General features: G+C 36.5%; 1 protein-coding gene across 6 annotated transcripts in view; it reads left to right on the top strand.

The window, feature by feature from the left end:
• Positions 1-18,441, top strand: part of KCNQ1 (potassium voltage-gated channel subfamily Q member 1) — a 392,885-nt gene that overhangs the window by 140,493 nt on the left and 233,951 nt on the right. For 3 of the 6 annotated variants that reach the window (XM_057412834.1, XM_057412829.1, XM_057412833.1), the window contains exons 9-13: positions 1,203-1,325; positions 2,413-2,554; positions 3,856-3,882; positions 5,740-5,805; positions 9,080-9,200. In XM_057412834.1, coding sequence (XP_057268817.1) covers positions 1,203-1,325; positions 2,413-2,554; positions 3,856-3,882; positions 5,740-5,805; positions 9,080-9,200 — 479 coding nt within the window. The remainder of the gene's footprint in view (positions 1-1,202; positions 1,326-2,412; positions 2,555-3,855; positions 3,883-5,739; positions 5,806-9,079; positions 9,201-18,441) is intronic. The other 3 variants (XM_057412830.1, XM_057412831.1, XM_057412832.1) reach the window with 3 other exon arrangements.

The following is an 18,441-nucleotide window of genomic DNA, read 5'->3' as shown; positions in this document are numbered from 1 at the left end:
GATTCTTTTGGGTAATGAACCCCAAATTAGAGGAAGCCAGAGACTTCATGTCCAGAGTGTTGTACTTGGCTCCATCAGAAATGTTGAGAAGGAGTAGAGGATAGACAATGAGTTGCTGATTACCTGTTCTCAATAGTGGTAATTATGATTTACTAATAGTCTCAGACTTCTAAAGACCCAATTTAATAAGTGCTCTACAAATAACTGACAAAAAGATTATTTTTAAGCCAAAAGGTTTATGGTACAAGACAGCAGCTGAAATGAGTGATACATTTTATTTTTTGTTTTCCTGTATTCCTTCTATTTTCTTCTGGAGGACCGTTGTTTCTTTAGTATATTATTAACCATGATGAGAACTACATGGCGACTATCTGATCCTTTACTTTCCAACTGCTTCTGTTTTCCTCTGTCATTCTGCCTTGCTCTGTTTTTTTTCATCTTGTATTTTCTGGACTTTGCCACTTTAAGTTTGTGCCACTTTAAATTTGTGTATGTTTATATGTCCTTTTTTCATGTAGTGTGTGATTATTAACCAACTCTGATATATTTACACATTTAAGAGAGAATGCAGTCATGTTTTGTCCCTGATTGGTCTTGTTTCCCAGTGCTGTTTTTCCTCCTTTTTGTCTTAGAACATAGTACTTTAATCATTGGTGGTTGGCAGAAGGGACAATTGGTTTGCGGTTTTGGCTCCTGGTTAACCATTGCTGATCTTCCCTCATGCCCTCAATCTTACTTCTTTGTATGAATATAGCCCTACTGACCGTGTCACAATGGCTTTTTTTCTGATAGTGTTCCGTGAGTCAGGGAAGAATAATTTTTGTTTTCTGAGTAGAAGCCTGAAATATAGGATGCAATAGGCAAAATGCTCAAAGTCAGAGAGGGAAACTTGGGCTGTGCAAGAAATTCAACCCCAATCTTTTGAGTGCAGTCTGGAATTCTCTCTTGTTACTTGTTGCTGATGTGAACAAAAGTTGCACTTGAAAAGACTGACCTTCCCTTCTGGTTTCCCCAATTCAAACTATGTGGTTTCTGTTTACTAAATAAAGATTCTAAACTAGGCTGAGTTCAGGTTTCCAGTGGGGAAATTCAATACTATTAAATAAAAATGACTAACATGCTACTTGGAAGTTCCTTTGTACTACAGATAGCTACAAATCTGATTGCATTCATTGTTTTGTTGCTTAAAACATTTGTTCTAGACTGCATGGCGATGCTACGCAGCAGAAAACCCAGACTCTTCTACATGGAAAATATATATTAGAAAACCTGCCAGAAATTATCATTTGCTGTCACCCAGCCCAAAACCGAAGAAATCAGTGATGGTACCAGTAACTAACATTTCCTATTATAGTAATTTAAAACTTCTTAATTAGCTTGAATTTATTTATTCTCTAGAGGCTATGTTGTGTTTGTGTTACAGATTATTACTTGATTTCAAAGTTTCATTTCAGTTTTGAGATTTTCAGTATATAAACATTTTAAACTGTAACTTAATTTCCTTCTGTTCTCAAGGTTGACTTTTTTAATGGATCTGTGGGTCTGGAAAAGAGCAATAACGACCTAACTCAAGCACATCAATCAGTAACTTATTGTTGCTACTGTTTCCAAAACAGTAACTCTTAATTGGGTAAAAAAACCAAACCAAAACAAAACCGAAGCACCAACCCAACCAAAAACCCCCCAAAACAACAAAACCACCAACAAAAAAAAAAACCAAACCAGCAACAAAAAATCCCACCCCCAAAACCACAGAACAACAAAAAAAAACAACTGCTGCTTCTCTTGATTATTAATTTTGTGGCTTTCTAAGCTTCTATGGTAAAGACATCTTGTGCCTATGTAAGATAATATTTTGGTATAAACCAATTCCATAATTTGAGATCGATTTTTTTATTTTTGTTTAAAGAACAACAAAATGCATTTTTCAGAATCTTTAGATTATGTAATAATTCATCCTCACTGTTGTAAAAGTATTGCAGAGTAGTCTCAGGTTTGAAGGAGAGGATGGTGTGCAAAAATCTTCCCTAGAAACCCAGGCTCGTCTAAGCTCAGTGACAATATATCCCTTTGCTTTTTGTTGAAGGTATTATTTATTGCGCCCATAAAATGGTAAAGATATTCTAGAATAATTTTATTTAGATAAACTGTCACAGAGGTAGCAGATTTTTTTTTCTGCAGGCAAGGGATTTGCTAATGATAATGTGCAGAACTCTAATGATTAGCCAGTTTTGGTGGGATGGGGTCAATCGTGCTGAGAAATGTGTGGTATACCATCATGAAAATGCAATTCATCAGGCACTCTTTTGTCTGGTTACAGTTCACTGGGGACTGCATTATTATTGAAGACATTGCTGAAGAGACATTTAAATTTGTCTTGGCTTGGGTAATCTAGTTTATGTGTGTTTTTAGGTTAAAAGGAAGAAATTTAAATTAGACAAAGACAATGGGCCTTCTTCTCCAGATAGGACATTAACTGTTCCACACATAACTTATGACCACGTGATGGAGGACAGGAAACCTGATTTCAGTTTTGAAGCATATGAAAATCCTGGTAAGAATGTCCATTATAAAATGTTGGTATCTGTAATGCCTTCTATTAATGATTTACACAGAGGTCCTGTTTAATTTCTGAAGGAGAAAGAATGAGGACAGAATACACTCGTCATTCTAAAGCACAAGCACTTTTATTTTGGACTTTGGTTGCTATCTTGTCTGTTAAGATTCAGCCATTCCTTTAATGAGCATACTCCACTGCAGGCAAACTAAGATTGTCATTTTTACTTGCTAGAAGAGCTACTGTCTCTAAGGCTGGTGCATACATTCACCAATTCTGCAGTTGTCTGAAACTACAGGAATTAGCTGACAGCCTTTCCACATGAAATTTACTGAGATGTGTTACTATTGTGCTTGTACTTCAATCAAAAAGGATTCACGTGTCTTGGCTGCGCTGAACAGTCTGCTACATGAAACCATCATGTGCTCCTGCCATCTGCTCAGTGGAGTAGGCTGTGAATCAAATTTTGAAGTTAGATGTACTTAGGATAAATGTGGATCCACCTGTATTAACTGACACTATACAAAATGGTATAGTATTGGGGAAAGAAAGAAAGAACTTTAATAGTCACCTTTCAATTAATGGCTTAGTTATAGTTAATTTAGCTGTAATGAACTTCCAAAATAACTCTGAATTTACAATGTGGCTTTTTTACAGATGTACTTTTATTAGAAGTTCTACTATGTATTGCTCAAGTTTTGGCAACAAGAGTGAGCTTTAATTTTTAGGTGTGTTTTATTGATACTTTAAGTACTTATTTGTTTTCTCCTCAAAATTTTGTCTGACCTGATTAAGCCTAATGTCCTTTAAAATAAGGTAACAATGTGGGCTGGCACCAGGCATATTTTAATTCAACCAGAAAGTCTCATCTTCAGTATCCTTTTTTCCATACGCTTCTGTCTTGTCGTGTTTTGTAACACCGATGCTTCGCCACTTTTTCTCTGCCTCTGTTTAGGAATGACTGTTAATTGCATCTGTTGGTAGAAATGACATAGCTGTTAAAAGGTGCACAAGTACTAAGTTTAGTCTGTTCTCAGACTTTCACTACAGATATCTTCCTTGAAAACAATCCAATCAGTGAATTGTACAACTGCTTAGATTTGTAGAGTTCCACCTTTTATCACTAAGTTTCTAAGCTGATTGAAGGACAATATGATTTGCAGGCAGCCTACTATTGCCACTTCAAAAATCAGCTGTGTAGCTTTCAATTAAAGGATTTTCTCTTAATTTCTTCTGACATGTATCTTTTTTCTTTTTCATCTGTATTCTGCTCTCTCTAAATGTTTACAAGTATACAGGACAAGCAGGAATGTTAAAATTGCTTGGTAAGTTGAGGAAAATAATTTTATCTATGGCATGCCAGCTTATAACAATGTATTGTTTGCTGTGCATTTCATGTGTGTCTGGTGCCATATAGTTTCTAAGAAATCTTTTGCAGCCAAGGAGATCTAGACAGCCAAAAATGTACATTCTCACATTTGTTGTCACAATTGCACCCACAGTTCCATTACAAAGAGAAAAGTGGACACTCATTTACATAAGTAGATGATCTGTTTCTCTCCTTTTTTTATTAAGAAAAGTTGCTTATAACCAACAGAAAAAGATAATTTACATATAAATAAATTATAATTCATCCAGTAGTTAAATTATCTGAGCATATAGCTGAGAATAAATTTCTAAGCAAATAGATTGGGATGGAAAAATTTCCAGATTTAACCTCCAATATTGTGCATTCTGGAGTACACACGTCTGTTCCTATAAAAATGTGCTGTAGCTATTTGTGAACAGATGGGGACCCATAAATTATATAATTTATTTTACTGTTTGTCTGGATTCTGGGATCATTTAAGCAGCCATGTAGTCCTGTGACATTTCTAATGTGCTTTCTTAGGCACTTTCTTAACAATTGAGTGTTCCCCAAAGACTCTAGTGTTAGAGCTAGGTCTGGGCAAAACCCCTCTGATTTAGTGAAAGTGCTGTGAGCCACCTGTAAGTTGTCTTAGTTGTCATCCATTAAAGACAATGGAGGCTTCTTTTCAGCAATAGAATGCAAGGATGCTCAGGCTTGGATTAAATCAGCTGAAAATACAAGGTTCAGTTTTTGTCCTCAGAACCCATGTGGTCTACCAACAGGTGCAATCAAGGTGGTAAAATAGCAGAAAACAAACTGAAGCTCCTTGGCTACCCCTGACCAAATCTTGATTTGCCAATTTTCCAATTCCACTTTTCTGCTATATTTCAAGTGGTGCATCTCCACTGGGGATCAAGCTCAGAAGAGCAGCAAAAGCTGCTGAAGTCACCTGTTTTATATGAACAAGAAGTTCTTTCATCTGAGGGAAATATCAGAGGAGCTTTGCCAGCCACCCATAGGTTCAGCTTCAATTTCCTAGCCAGGCAGCATGAGCTCAGTGGACCTGAGAGGGTTACCTAACACTGTTCTCACAGTGACTTCAAGAATGTTGTCCCAGTGTGTGAGTCCAAAGGCATTTCTTAATGAAATAGTTATTAAAAGGATAATACTATTCAAAATAAGTAAGCATGGCATGAACGTTACATTTTGCTGAGTCTCTTTCTCATCATCGACTCCTCTTTCTTGCCTGAAACTTTTCCCCAAGAAATTCAGCTTGAAGCAGTCTCACTTGGCGTAGATGGTTCTAGTGGGCAGCTTCAAATGGTCTGTATGGGATGCATCAGGCAGCTCAAAACATGGAGTGGCAGTACTGCTCTCACCACCTGGTAGCACCGAAGTCTGACTAGAAACTGGCTACACCATGAATGGTATGAACCGGAGCAAGAGGGTTCTGACCTGTAGAAGGTTGTACACTTTGGAGAGGGAGATGCTAGAAGAAACACTAAAGTCAAGAAGGAAGGGACAAACATACAGATTACCTTTCTCAAAATACAACTTGCATGTAGGGAGAAATGTCCTGCAGCAGGTGACACTGTCATGAAGAATGGGCTGACTCCCCTGGTGGCAATTTCATGTTCTGCTAAGGTGTAATGCACACTAAGAGTTTCATACAAACTCTTTTCCACAGCATTTTTTTATTTTGTGTTTAAAGATGTCAGGTACAGCATACTATATTTTAGGTATGTCTGCATCTCCTCAGCTGCCTGCCTGGAGCTTTTTTCTCCCCCCACCCCTCCACCTCTGTTTTATGTGCGTCTTTACTCTAACTCAGATTGTCAACGCTCCTGGCCATCCTTTTCTGCAGACCAGCAGTCTTCCAGTGCTCCTTCCTCTCCAGGTAAAGCTCATAATATTTCATTGCTCTGTCACCTTTGTTAATTACTAAATCCTTGCAATTCTTTGTCTGGAGTTGTCTGGTGTGGCACAGAAAATTATATAGATGATTTTTAAAGGAAGAAGGCCTGTCAGTATTTTGAGTTTGGAAAGTTGCTCAGGTTGTGAAGTGCAAATGTTTAAATGAAATAAATCTTTTGTAGAACAGAAGTATTTTCTAAATGCACTAATTGAAACACAGATTTTCCATGAAAAGTGCTGTGAAGTGTTTAAATTTATTGTCTGTGTTTGAAAAAAAGGAAGTGTAAAATATTTTCTGTCCTACCAGCCAAATATGCCACTACCAGAAAAGCATCTGCATACATGTCATATTGTATATAAAATTGTTGTGTTGGTAGTATAGAAAACGCATCAGTAATTTCTTGTTATTGTGTTTATAATCCTTCATTCAAGGTTCATAGAATCATTGAATAGTTTGGGTTGGAAGGGACCTTTTAAAGGTCATCTAGTCCAACCCTCCTGCAATCAGCAGGGACAACTCGGGTTTCTCAGAGCCCTGTCCAACCTCACCTTGAATGTTTCTGAAGGTTCACAATTTCTGTTCTAAAGCAGGGGTTCTTATTGTGGGGCATGTATTTTCTGCCATTTCAAAATAGGGCTTGGCTCAACATTATCACATGGATAGTTGTGCCTGTTACCATAGCTGCTGCTGCTGCTGTTCATCAGAAATTGAGAAAATAAAGCTTGGAGCCCCCTGAATGATAGTAAATGTCCCTTGTGACAGCTATTTCCTGTTTTATATTCACTTATTATTATGCATTGAAAATGAGTTCCTAAAGCTTCATTTTTTTATTCCTTTAGCCTGCTTATTTAGAAATCTAGTGTCGTGTCTTTTTCTTTTTTTAAACACTGTTCTGTGACAGACTCCGCAAAATTCCAGTAGCTATGAAATTAATTTTTATAAATTAAAAAAATATGCTGCAACAGCATGTGCTCCCTGGTGCTCTGCTTGAGCCTTGTCTCAGGGCACTTTGTGACAGGGGAGCTCTCATTTATGCCATGTTCTTTCCTTGGTTCCTCGTTTCTGTCTAAGCAGGTTGCATGGTTGTGGTTTGGAGTAGTTCCTCCTTCGTTTGGAAGCAGCAACATAGATTTAAGAATGAAAGCATAAAGAGCAGAGGGCTGGACTGGTCAGCAGAACAGACTGATCATAGTTACATTCTTGTTAGGAATAAAAAGAGGAAGGGAGATACCATGTTTGCCTCCTATAAAGCAGCTCTTCAACTCTATTCTCAGATAACAGCACTTTCAGATAGTCTGAGGTACGGGGTTGGCTTCTTGTTCCTTTTTCATGGTGCCACACCTCCTCTCCCCTCCCATGAAGCTGAAAAGGGGAGTCTTGAGTGATCCAAGAATAGCCATTTCTACAAATCCACATGTGTACTGTGTGTATTGTATCTCTCATAAGCAGTTTAGTGAGTGTTCAGCAAACACTTCACATGGTTTCAAGTTCAGCAGTTTTCTGACTTGTCATCAGCAAAACTGAAAAAGCTGTTTTCTTCTTGCCCAGAAACTAGGAAAGTTTCATTTGTATCTTGTAAAAATGAAAACAGAAAATTACTTTAGTGAAAGCCAAGATGGATCTGTTTGACAAGACATTTTGCTGCATATCTGAACCAGGAACTGTTTTGCTTGTTTCACAGCCACTATCTTGGATGAAAGCTACATCAAAGTGATTAAATAATATGGTACTAAAACTGAAAACAAGAAAGCTAACATTTGCTAAAACTTACTGTATAATTCTAGTTTTTAAATGCTGCAAGTGGCTCCTGTTTTTAAGAATTTTATCTCTTAGCACTTGTGTCTCCCATTTTTTAATGTGATTTCAGAGGGTTTCCTTTCCTATTACAATTTTTTGGGAGCAGACTTTAGTATTGTAATTTTAAATGGCCATGTGTGTGATGATATAACATTTTCTCTTCTGATTATTTGTAAACGTTCAAAACCATTTCTGCTATATGAAGATATCTACTTACTTGAGTAAAATGGTTGCATTTAAAAAGAAAATTTTTTCCTGATATCCCCATTTCTCTTCTTACTAGGTTCAGCTTCCTTTAAGTTAACTATTTCTGTGGCATTCCTTTTAGTTTTCATGTAGCATTTGGGCAGGGCATTCTTCACTGTTATAATATAAAGTATTTTATTTAATACAGTAAATTCATAAATTACAACACTGTTACAATGTCAGTGAACAAGCCGGCCAGTTAAAGATTTCTGTGGAGGTGTCACAATTTACGAATTATTTCTACGTAATTTTCCTTGTTTTTTTATTCTCTATAGAATTCATATAGAGTATGAATTCCTATAGAGAATGAATACATATGGACATGTATAAATATCATAGTGATTTATTTATAGTTAAATTTTGTATTTCTGTAAGAAAAGTTAGAGCCATGCTGGAAAAAGCACTTAGGGTTCTTAATGTTAGAGTCTGGAAGAATCCTAGAGCCTGAGTTTAAAAATGAAATCTGTAATACTCTGCCTAATTTCCTGGATGCGTATTAAGTGTTGGTATACAAGTAACGTAACTTTGCCCCTAAAAATTTGCACTATCTGAAGTTTTTTGAAGTTGCCTTCATAACAAGGACCTCCTATTGGTTACCTGAGTATCTTGACACCTGCTTCATGTCTCGGCTCAAAGATGAGGCATCCTTGTGCCTAAAGTGTGAGAGGGATTGGGAACCAGTAGACCAACTCTGTGTGTGACAGGAGCTGACTGCTCACTGTGAAAATGCCTTGGCTCCTTTGTTGATGTAGGTCTGATTTCTTCATCCAGAAACTGGTATTATAAACTAAAACATGAAGTAGAGTTGATGTAAACAGGAACTGGTCTTGTCATTGTCTGGCACTTATGCACTATTGCCATAGTGTGGTGGTTCATGGTATGGCTGAGTATTGTACAGTAAGTTTTAATGCATGATGCAGCCTGTGGTATAAATACTCTAGATTGTAGTGTATAAGGATTATGAACAACAACAACAAAAAGGAAACAAATACTCATTTTAAGCCTTCGGTGGAAGTTGAAATTATTTGGGTAGAAGAGTTAAAGTTTTGCTTTTCATGAACTCTGCAGTATATACATTTTTTTGGTAGCAACTTCCTTTTTCAATATTGTGTTAAAACACACACAGTATTAAAGAGATCCAAATGATGCGTAGACCTTTCTTGAACAAAACTAATGCTATTGCTTTAACTGTTATCTACATGTTTCCTCACAGTGAAAAAAAGCCCGACTTTTTTAGATGTGAGCACAGGACACTACATCAGGACCAGCAGTTTTGCCGATGAGCTTGATCTGGAGGGTGAGACACTGTTGACCCCAATAACTCACATCTCACAGTAAGTCAAGGCTATTGAATTGTGCATTAGTTGACTTAGACAAGAGAAGCCAGTTCAGGTGGGAGGAGCTGAAATGTGGAGCTGATAGGGCTATCTCAGATATTTGCGTCAAACTTTTTACCTTGAAGGTGGGGTACACTGTTCTGAGTGCCAGTAAATCTTCATGTTGACATAAAGAAGAGTTCACTTGGCTGTGAAACAAGGCTTTCGGTTTTAGCTAATGGCAGCTAGTGGCTGATAGCCTCAAGATTTTCACATGGAGACAATGTGTGGGAGTACTTGCCTGTTGAAAATTATATTACTCCCTCCACCATTTCCCTGTGGAACAGCTGTAAAGTGCAAATTTTAAAATACTACTTCTGTGAAATAAGCCTTTTATTTCAACAGCACCTTCTCTAATGGTCAAGTGATGATCTGCATTGAAAATAAGATCTGTTTTCATCTTTATTACTGCTTTGTGGCATACAAAAGTTATCTGAAATAAGCCTATATATTTTTATTCTTTGTTGTTTTCCACATCTTTTATGCTAAAATGTTATCACCACTTTCTCAAATTATTCTAAAAAAAAAAGATAATTACAAGGGGTTTTTATTCAAATGGCTTTAAAAAACATAATTTCTGTCATTGTTTAATTCAGAGTCCTGACAATTGCTTATTATTTACCATAGCAGATATGTGACAGCACATCCTCTAGCAGAGGAATGAGACAATTCTTTCACTTCCTAGTCTTAGAAATCTGAAGATTTCTTCAGTGAAACCACAAAAGAAAATTCTTGGTATACTTGTATTTCTGAGATACAAAACATGCAGAAATTCCTGCTGCCAATTTTTCAGGCCTTCTTTCTCTCTAGTATAAATAGCAGAGAACCACAAATGTACTTTTATAACCGCTTTAAAAGGACCTTTCTTTTTTTGTGTTGTGTTTTTTTTTTTTATTGTAGGTTTAGGGGGCGTCTTCCCTGCCCCCAAGCAAAAGGACTTGCATTTTCAGCTAAATCACCTAAATGTAACACAGTTGTAGGCAGAGGATTTAGAGACTTGTATTCTGGATTTCTTAGTGGTACAAGCAGGAGGAGGAGGAAGTAATAAATTTCCTTAAGCCTGAGACAAGAATAACAGAGCTGCAAAACCAGACTTAGAAGTTTGTTTTGCATAGCTTTTTTTCTTTAAACTTTAATTTACCGCAACATTGCAGGCTTTCCTTAAGAGAAAGAAGCTTTGGTGCTAGGAGTTTTCAGTATCCTTTTTTGGATTTGGGAATGATTTAGTTATTTCTCATTATCACTTCCATTGATACAATTCGAATAACAAGGTGCTCTATCACTTTAAAGTCCAACTTGTGTAGCTGCTGAGATTTTTTTTTCCTATGAACTACTGTGGAAGACCTTAGGATATAGGTAATGTGTATCAGTTGAAGAACCTTACCATATTAACATCCTAGTCTTTTAGTAACTTGTATATTTCTCTTTTATTTCCTGAATTTTTAGTTGTAACCTTTGTTGAAATCTCCCTAGGTTGCTCTAGGTCATGAGTGATGGGGTGGTAAAATCATGTCCCCATATATGGCTTGAATTGAGTCTGTGCTAGGGTGGAAGAAAATGAAAGTTGTGTTTCTTTTAAGACTTTGGTTTTAAATTCAAACCTGGATAAATTGGATTAAATGTTAAGCTGGATAAAATACTAATTGAAATGTCTCTTTGAAGCAGTGCATTTTCTTTGTATGCAGTTTAATAAAAGGCCTGAAACAATGCCAGGTCATGGATATAAGGGTTTGGCAAAAAGTTAGAAAAAACCCTATGTTTTGTGATGTCAGTTATAGTATTGGCATTGCTTGCATTTCAGGCAGTTGAAAAGCATGTTCCTGTTGTGTGTTTCACTGGATAGCCAGGTTGCTGGATGGTGAAGACCAGTCAATTTTCCTGAATTATTTAGACAAATGTTTTTCATTCTTCATTTCAAAGTCCTAGGGAACAAATATTTATGATCTGCTTACACGTTAGTAGGACCTGCATGCTAAACATGTGGGCATAGAATTAAGGATCGAATTTAGAATTGTCCATTAGGTAGATCTCTGTGCAAAGCCACGTACTAATTTTCTGTGTAGTAAAAGTGGTTAGTCATTTCAGATCCATGTCTGTGTGTATGTTTAATTCAGGCTTGAAAGTCATGCTGTGCCTGAGAGAATCTAGGATGAATTCCTTTGTTCTGATGGCCCCAGTTGCAAAACATTTTATTTCCTTAAAGACATCATATATACAGTATGATTGCTCCAGATTTGTTGGTAAGAAAATAAGCAACCTATGCAAATCTAAACCCAAATACTTAACAAAAATACAGGACCAGCTATGAAAACAAAATAGTATGGAGAAGTCGAATTAAGCGCAAATATCTCTAGTTTCAGGTATTAAAAGTAATTCATACTCTTATCAAAGGAACAGAACCATGAAGACAGTTTCAGAAGTGGAAGCATAATGTAAAGCACTCGATCCAAGATGCTTGGATTTGGGATTCATAGAACTACTATATATTTATTGCAATATATGAATTACCTTTCTGTGGTTTAATGTTAAGCTCATTCCAGAATAAACATGAAGTTCTGAAAGTCGTAAATATCTGGGTAAATATTACACAGCTAATAGAGACATGCAACTGGAAAGTGACTTTTAGTTGAAAGTATGAAAAATATTTCCTTTGACAGGCAGTGTAAATCTGGCAAGAGTGTAGGTTACCTACTATGTTACTGACAGCAAACACTTGGTATCATTGATGCTTAAAAAGAATGAAGCTAAACTTGCCTTAGGCCACAGAAAGAATGCCATCTTTCAGCCTTTTTGACAATGAGCTTTAGGCTTTAAAGACTCCATTAAATTGAATGTCAGTGCCCAACTTGTTTGTGCAAAAACTGTTCTCTTTTTGTAAATGTAGGTGCATATTCCCACTGAATGCAATAGGACTGGTTTTGTGTCTAATTATAAAAATGCAGGTGTGGTTGTTTTTGTTGTGTTTTGTTTTGTGTTTTTTTTTGCAGGACATACTTCCAGCTGTATTTGAAATTGGTTTTGAAATGAATATTCTACTAAAGGTAGCCCTATTTCTGTGTAATTAGAAACAGGAAATCTTTCACATAGAAAAGGTTACTGTACCAGTTAATCATTTGTCACTACCACTTTGAGGAAACAAAAGTAATAATAGAAGCACTTTCAGACCTGATGTTGAAGCAGGAAAGTCAGTAAAATGTCATAGAACAAACCAGATTGCAGCAGGTGCAAGCAGAAATACAGAATAAGATAGCAGTGAATGGAAGAGTGACTGTTTTTCCTTCTATTTGAGAAGTCTAACAAGCAGAAGATTCAGATTCAAGCAGAGTAATCTGTGTAATTAGCTATTATGAATCTCACCTATAAAATTAACTGTAAGAGTTTGAAGAATGCATTACACTATGTTGTTTGAGGTAAGACTTGGCTTTTCAGTGGCTTGTTTAAATAATTGTTATGGTCTGTTCTGCCGTAAAAGTGAAATAGGGAACTGGGCTGTAGCAATACCACACCTCTCCTTTAGACTTTTCACTGGTTTCTTTCTCTCTAATCAGTGTATTTGGTATTGCCACCCTTTCCCTGTTTCACTTTTTTTGGTATTTTTTTCTGTTTGCATTTTGAAGCACTGGAAAATTGTTGCTACTTGTAGCTAAGCCTCAGCTACCAATAGGTTCTCTCCCTGTGTTCGTATAATTGTTTAGTTTCAGCACCTTTTTTTTATCTTTACATCTGGCATTAGCTGAAGTAGCAAAATAAATTAATCAAGTTTCTAAGCGTATAAATAGGAGGGAGAAGAAGTGGGTGAAATTGAGCTGAAAAAGGAAAGAAGAAAATAATGAACTCTCAATCTAATACATTTTTATGTAAATATTTCTTATCTCTTTAAAGAAGTTTAAAAAGAGCTCTGCATCCTCTGAGTCTTTCAGAAATGCTACTGAGTCAAAACCAAGTTCATGTGTGCTATTTCTGTAGATTTCCATTCTTGGGGTTCAGCTTATTAGACAGCAATTTCTTTAATCAGTTTTGATATATAGGCGTTTGGTATTTCTATATGCTTCTTAGTAAGAGTAATTTTTTAGGGAAATATATGTGTAAATGTATTGTAACTTTACTGCAGAAATTGAAATATAAATACTGTACTTAAATACTTTTTTTAAATTTTTGATACATAACCCCCCTTCTTTGTTAAACAGTACAATAGAGGGAATAATTAAGCAGAGAGATTTAGTGCATTTTAATAGTTTTCAGATTAAGAGGAAATGATAACGGATCTTTCTGAGTGATTGAAATGAATGCCTTTCTAACACTTTGACATATAACTAAAATAATCAAAATAAAGTGTGCTGATAAACACCAAGTTCAGTGTCCATGGTGCTGCAGTTACCACTGTTTTTTCTTGGAAATAATGTTTTATTTCTATTTTCTTTAAGATTTATATTGAGTGTTCTATGTTTTAATTACCATCATATAATCTGTTGGCATAAGATATAATCACGTGGCCTAGAACAAGCAGTGCTGAATGTGTTTTATAATTGTCTCTTTTCTGTTAGGTTATCAGTGAGTGGAATCCCTGTTTGCTTTGATTTGCTAATTCATATTGTAAAAGATTCCTGCTTTTATCTTCCTCTTCGATACCAAAATGACCCTCTGAAGCCTGAAAAAATACTTCTTTTTCACTCTTGAGTGGCCAAATGTAATGCCTGACTTCTGCCACCACAAGAATTCTCTCTGAAATGCTGCTAACAATATTTAAACTGTGACTTGCGTGGGGTACATTTTGTCAGTAATGACAGGGTATGTTAGAAGAACAGAAGTGATAGTAACTGTATGTGAGAAAGTGGTTAAAAGCAGAGCTTAATATTCAGACATCACTGGTTACTCTTATGTGCTTGCAACAGAAAAAACTTCAGTGCTTGCTGTATGCTGGGCAGCATCCTATTTCATTCTGCATGTTTCAGTATGTCACCAAACTCACTTAGGAATGTTGCTTACAATTTCTGCTGGTTTAATAGTTTGCTAAAAGGAGGAGGACTGGTTCCCAGAGTTACTCTTTTTGGTATCAAAAAGCATTGTAATAGCCTGTACTTTCATTATAAATTGACTGTAAAATTGGCCATAGAAATCAACCCTAGAACTTTGGATGTATCGGGCATCTGATTTTTCTCATCTATTTAGCTGCTGTGAGCCACTTGAGGATAGGAAGTGACCCTGAAGCTGGTTTGACAAGCAATCAGGAAAGTTCCTGTTTTCAGAAGAACCTCCAGAATGGTGGTAAATGCGATTTCAGCGTCATCATCCCACTCTGGTTTCTCGTTGCATATTACATGGGAGGGGAAAAGAGCTGTGACAATCCAATCTTAAATATATCTAATCCCTTAAGTAAACAACGATCAACACAGTATCATCACCTAAAAGGACTCAAAGTGATTTAAGATAAAGAATCAGTAGTTTGCTAGGTAGTCCCAATTTTAGGGGGCTACAAAGCTTGTCTGCAACAACTCGGTGGTTGTAGTAGAGCAGGACATAAGCAAACTTGTCTCTTCAATGCTGAAAGGCGAATGGGTATCTTAGCACATTTGTCATACTTTATAGGAAATTTATTTCTGGCTTATGAGTATTGATACCAGCTAGAAGCGCTGCCAAAACAGGTATGGCATTCCCACTGTAGTAATGAGCAATTAATACCAGCGTTGTGCATTTTTGTGTGCAGCTGCATACACACACACACATACACACACACACACACAAAATCACTGTAAAGCCTTCCCTGCACCTGAAGAATGCTGTAGACACTGCTGTGACGCAAATGTGATACCTTCTTTCCAAGTGCTATTGCATCGATCTGTGTATATTTAATGTCATCCTATGCCTAGACTGCAAGATCTTTGAGTTGGGGATTGTTGTTCTATGTTTACATATCTAATAGGTGGGATCCCTGCACACAAACTGGGTCTGTGTTCTGTGTTGGATGTTTGCTAAAGAGTTGACTAAAGTTGACTGATTGTGTCTTCCATGATGGAGGCAGTTATTTATAATCTTGTTTTTTATAGAGGATAACCTGAGATGTGCTGAAGACTTGGGCAAATCTTCACAGTGTCTTATTTCCCCCTCAACACTATAGCAACTGAGCTGCTTCCGACATGGCAATAAGTAATGTGGCTGACATCTGTCCCATGTGGTTACTCATTTCTTTTATTTTAGGGAGAAGTTCTTGTGTACTGTGGTGGGTATTTGCTTTTTTTCATAGATTAGATACAGTGTGTAGTTTACATCTACAGATCTGAAGACCAGAAGGGATAATTAGATCCTTTGATCTCGTAAACGACTGGCAGTAGTGCTCAATTGAGTTGAATACAACATTGCTGTGTTTTTAATATTAGCAAACACACAATAAAAGAATTGTGTTTCACAGGCTTGGAGAATGAACAGGTGAAAAAGGCAGGAACCTAGAGTGTGCAATTTAATCTCTCATTTTTCTTTTAACTATTTATTTATTGAAGAGAGGAGTGCTGCAATATACTGCTGCTGCTGTTTGCCAGAAGGCAGTACCAGATGAGTATGTTTTGCATTAACGGTTACAAGCCTTTATAAAATAATATTTTTATGATCTTTTGTCACTTACTACAAATTGTCAGTTACGAATTCAAGTATGGTGTGAACTTACTATTTGGTTATTTTATGTTACTGACACAATATAAAAGTAATGTATTGACTTTTCCTAGTGTACAAACTGTCTAGGCAGAAGCTAAGATAGCTTAGCTATTTCTTTTGTGTTTCAGATGAATGTTGCATTCCTTGGTCTCCAACTGCTGGTTTACATCTTGATTGATGTTAAGTGATTAAACCAGACTCCAGCTGCTTAGTGATTCAGAAGTACAGGGCTCCTATGCTGTAAAACCAGCAAGCAACTCCCCACTTACTAACTTTAAACATGGTTTACTTTGGGCACCTTGCAGAATAATAAGTGCAAAAACTTTTTTTTTCCTTTTTTTTTTTTTTCAGAGGAGGGGAGACAATAAAAATGTCCCACTTTTATCTAGCAATTTACAAAGTTAAATTTATGAGGATCTTGAGTTAACTTCAGACTTAAAATTCAAAGCATAAGTATTTTCTTTGTTTTGAGGATGGAGGATGGCTTTACTTTTTGTTTAGATGTGATGGATATGCCAGAAGAAGTTAAAACTTGAGTAGTTTGTGATATTCATGCTTCTTTTGTTGGGAGTTATTTGATAAAATAAATGGGATAGAAATTTTTTTTTTAGTGATTTACTAGTAATATGATAAATAATAGTTTTAAACTGATGTGGTACATATTCAATATGTAAAATTTAACATTTTCAAATAGCAGTTAAATTAGCATGCTTCAAAATCTACAGGCAGCATTATGCCCACGCATGCGGCACATACTGTGCTAAATCAGTGTAGCAAACATACCTGGGTTTGGCATTGCTGCTCCCTAGAAGGAGCCAGTCTGGTATTAATATAGGAATGCCTCTCAAGATTGGTATGTGCCAATCAAGAGGCATAGCTGGCCACTGAGATTTATTCCATGTGCAGGTACAAAAAATGAGCATTTATAGCAATATTATAATTCTAATATCAGTCAAAATGTTAACATTTGTAAACATTTTTTTTTGTTAGTGAAATGATGGCTGTGGATGAATGTAGTTACGGATGTCTGTATTCGGGGCAGAAAAAGCTGGAAACCAACAGAGCATAACAGGGAAATAATTGTCTCATGTTTTTTACCTGTTCATCTAATTCCAGGCTCAACTGTCAGTTCCAGGCTCAATTATCAAATCTAGGCATGCAACAATATTAAAAACAAATAGCAGGTGTGACCCAAGGGACCTCTGTTTTCAGACTTGGATAACTATTTCTAGTAAGGTCTTCTGAGGGCGTCTTTTGCAGTAAAGTGCATTATGCTGGAAAAATGGAAATCAGCAGCTGGTTTAAATATTGCTGAATAGTGCAACAGGACAGCAATGCTGAAGGAAAATACCTTTTTGTAACAGTATTAACACACAGGGAAATAATTCCAAGAGGTGTAAATGGTTAGTTTACCTGCTATAATACAATAATTGTTCAGGAAGTTGCATGCTGTACAGTAAAAGTGATCTGAAAATTGTTTGAACATATTACGAGTGCAAATTGATTTTTCCTATTAACTTCATTCCACAGTGTTTTACAAAGATAAATATTGCAGTTGCAGATTTTTTTTTCACAAAACTAATGCTGCCCCCAGTATGACCAGGACCCAGTTCAGAATTAATGTAGCATTTTCCTCTTTCTGTACTTCTCTGGAAATCCTTTTAAAGCACTTACACATTGAAGACTTTCTTCTGCAGCTGCTGTTTCTAATCACTATTAATGATTTCTTTTTCCAAAGTTAAAAACATAGTCAGCTATGTTTAACATCCCACTGACAGAGCAAAGAAGGCTGTGTTGGAAAGTTTTGTTTGAAATGTTTGCCAAATACAACACAAAGCTGTAAAGTAGGGATCTCTTCACATCATCTCATATGCTGGATGTGTGAAGCACAGCATGCCTGGTTTTGAGTTTTTGCCCTGGATAGAGAGCCAGTGAGAGGTCATGGAGCTGTTGACTGAAATTTACTTTATGTAACTGCAAAGACTGAAAATAGCTGTGTCTCAGGGACTTTCTGTCATTCTCATGTGTAGAACTGCATGTTTTGTTCTACTCACTGCAGGAAGTTAAATTGGGAAAAGTTAAAGCATTTTTATTGTATTGTAGACAAAATATCTTAAATGCCTTACAGTAGTTGCCAGCCTGTTACCAAACAAAACCTAAGCACCTGACCTGTTGCTCATGCTTGTGTTTTAATCTGTGTTTTTCTCAGGTTCCTGTATCACACCCATTTCTGTGGTTACTGAGAGCCTCTTGGGATAAAAGTAAATACAGAAGCTAGTTGCCTGTATGTCCGGTTACTGCTCTATGTCCCTTTCCCAAGGAAAACTGATGTTTGTGTTCAGGTTTTCTCCTTTTTCTCTGCATGTAAAATGTGTAAATATAATGTCAAAAGGGAAATGGATCAGGAAGTGGTAACTGGTGTTGTTACTGGTCTGTCTTCATATCCTTTTGGTCAGGGGCCTGCCCCACAGCCAAGTCCCATCTCCTGTGCAGTCAAGTGTCATTGGTATACAAATGTCACTGCTCCTGAAAAGGGAGTTATTGGGAGTGGTGG

Source organism: Pezoporus wallicus, unplaced genomic scaffold, assembly GCF_028554395.1.
Source record: "Pezoporus wallicus isolate ANWC-B61680 ecotype Strahan unplaced genomic scaffold, APGP_CSIRO_Pwel_v1 scaffold_6885, whole genome shotgun sequence".
In the NCBI taxonomy this organism is placed as follows: Eukaryota; Metazoa; Chordata; class Aves; order Psittaciformes; family Psittacidae; genus Pezoporus; species Pezoporus wallicus.
The sequence above is the reverse complement of the archived record's forward strand: the minus strand, read 5'-3'. Positions and strand labels throughout refer to the sequence as shown.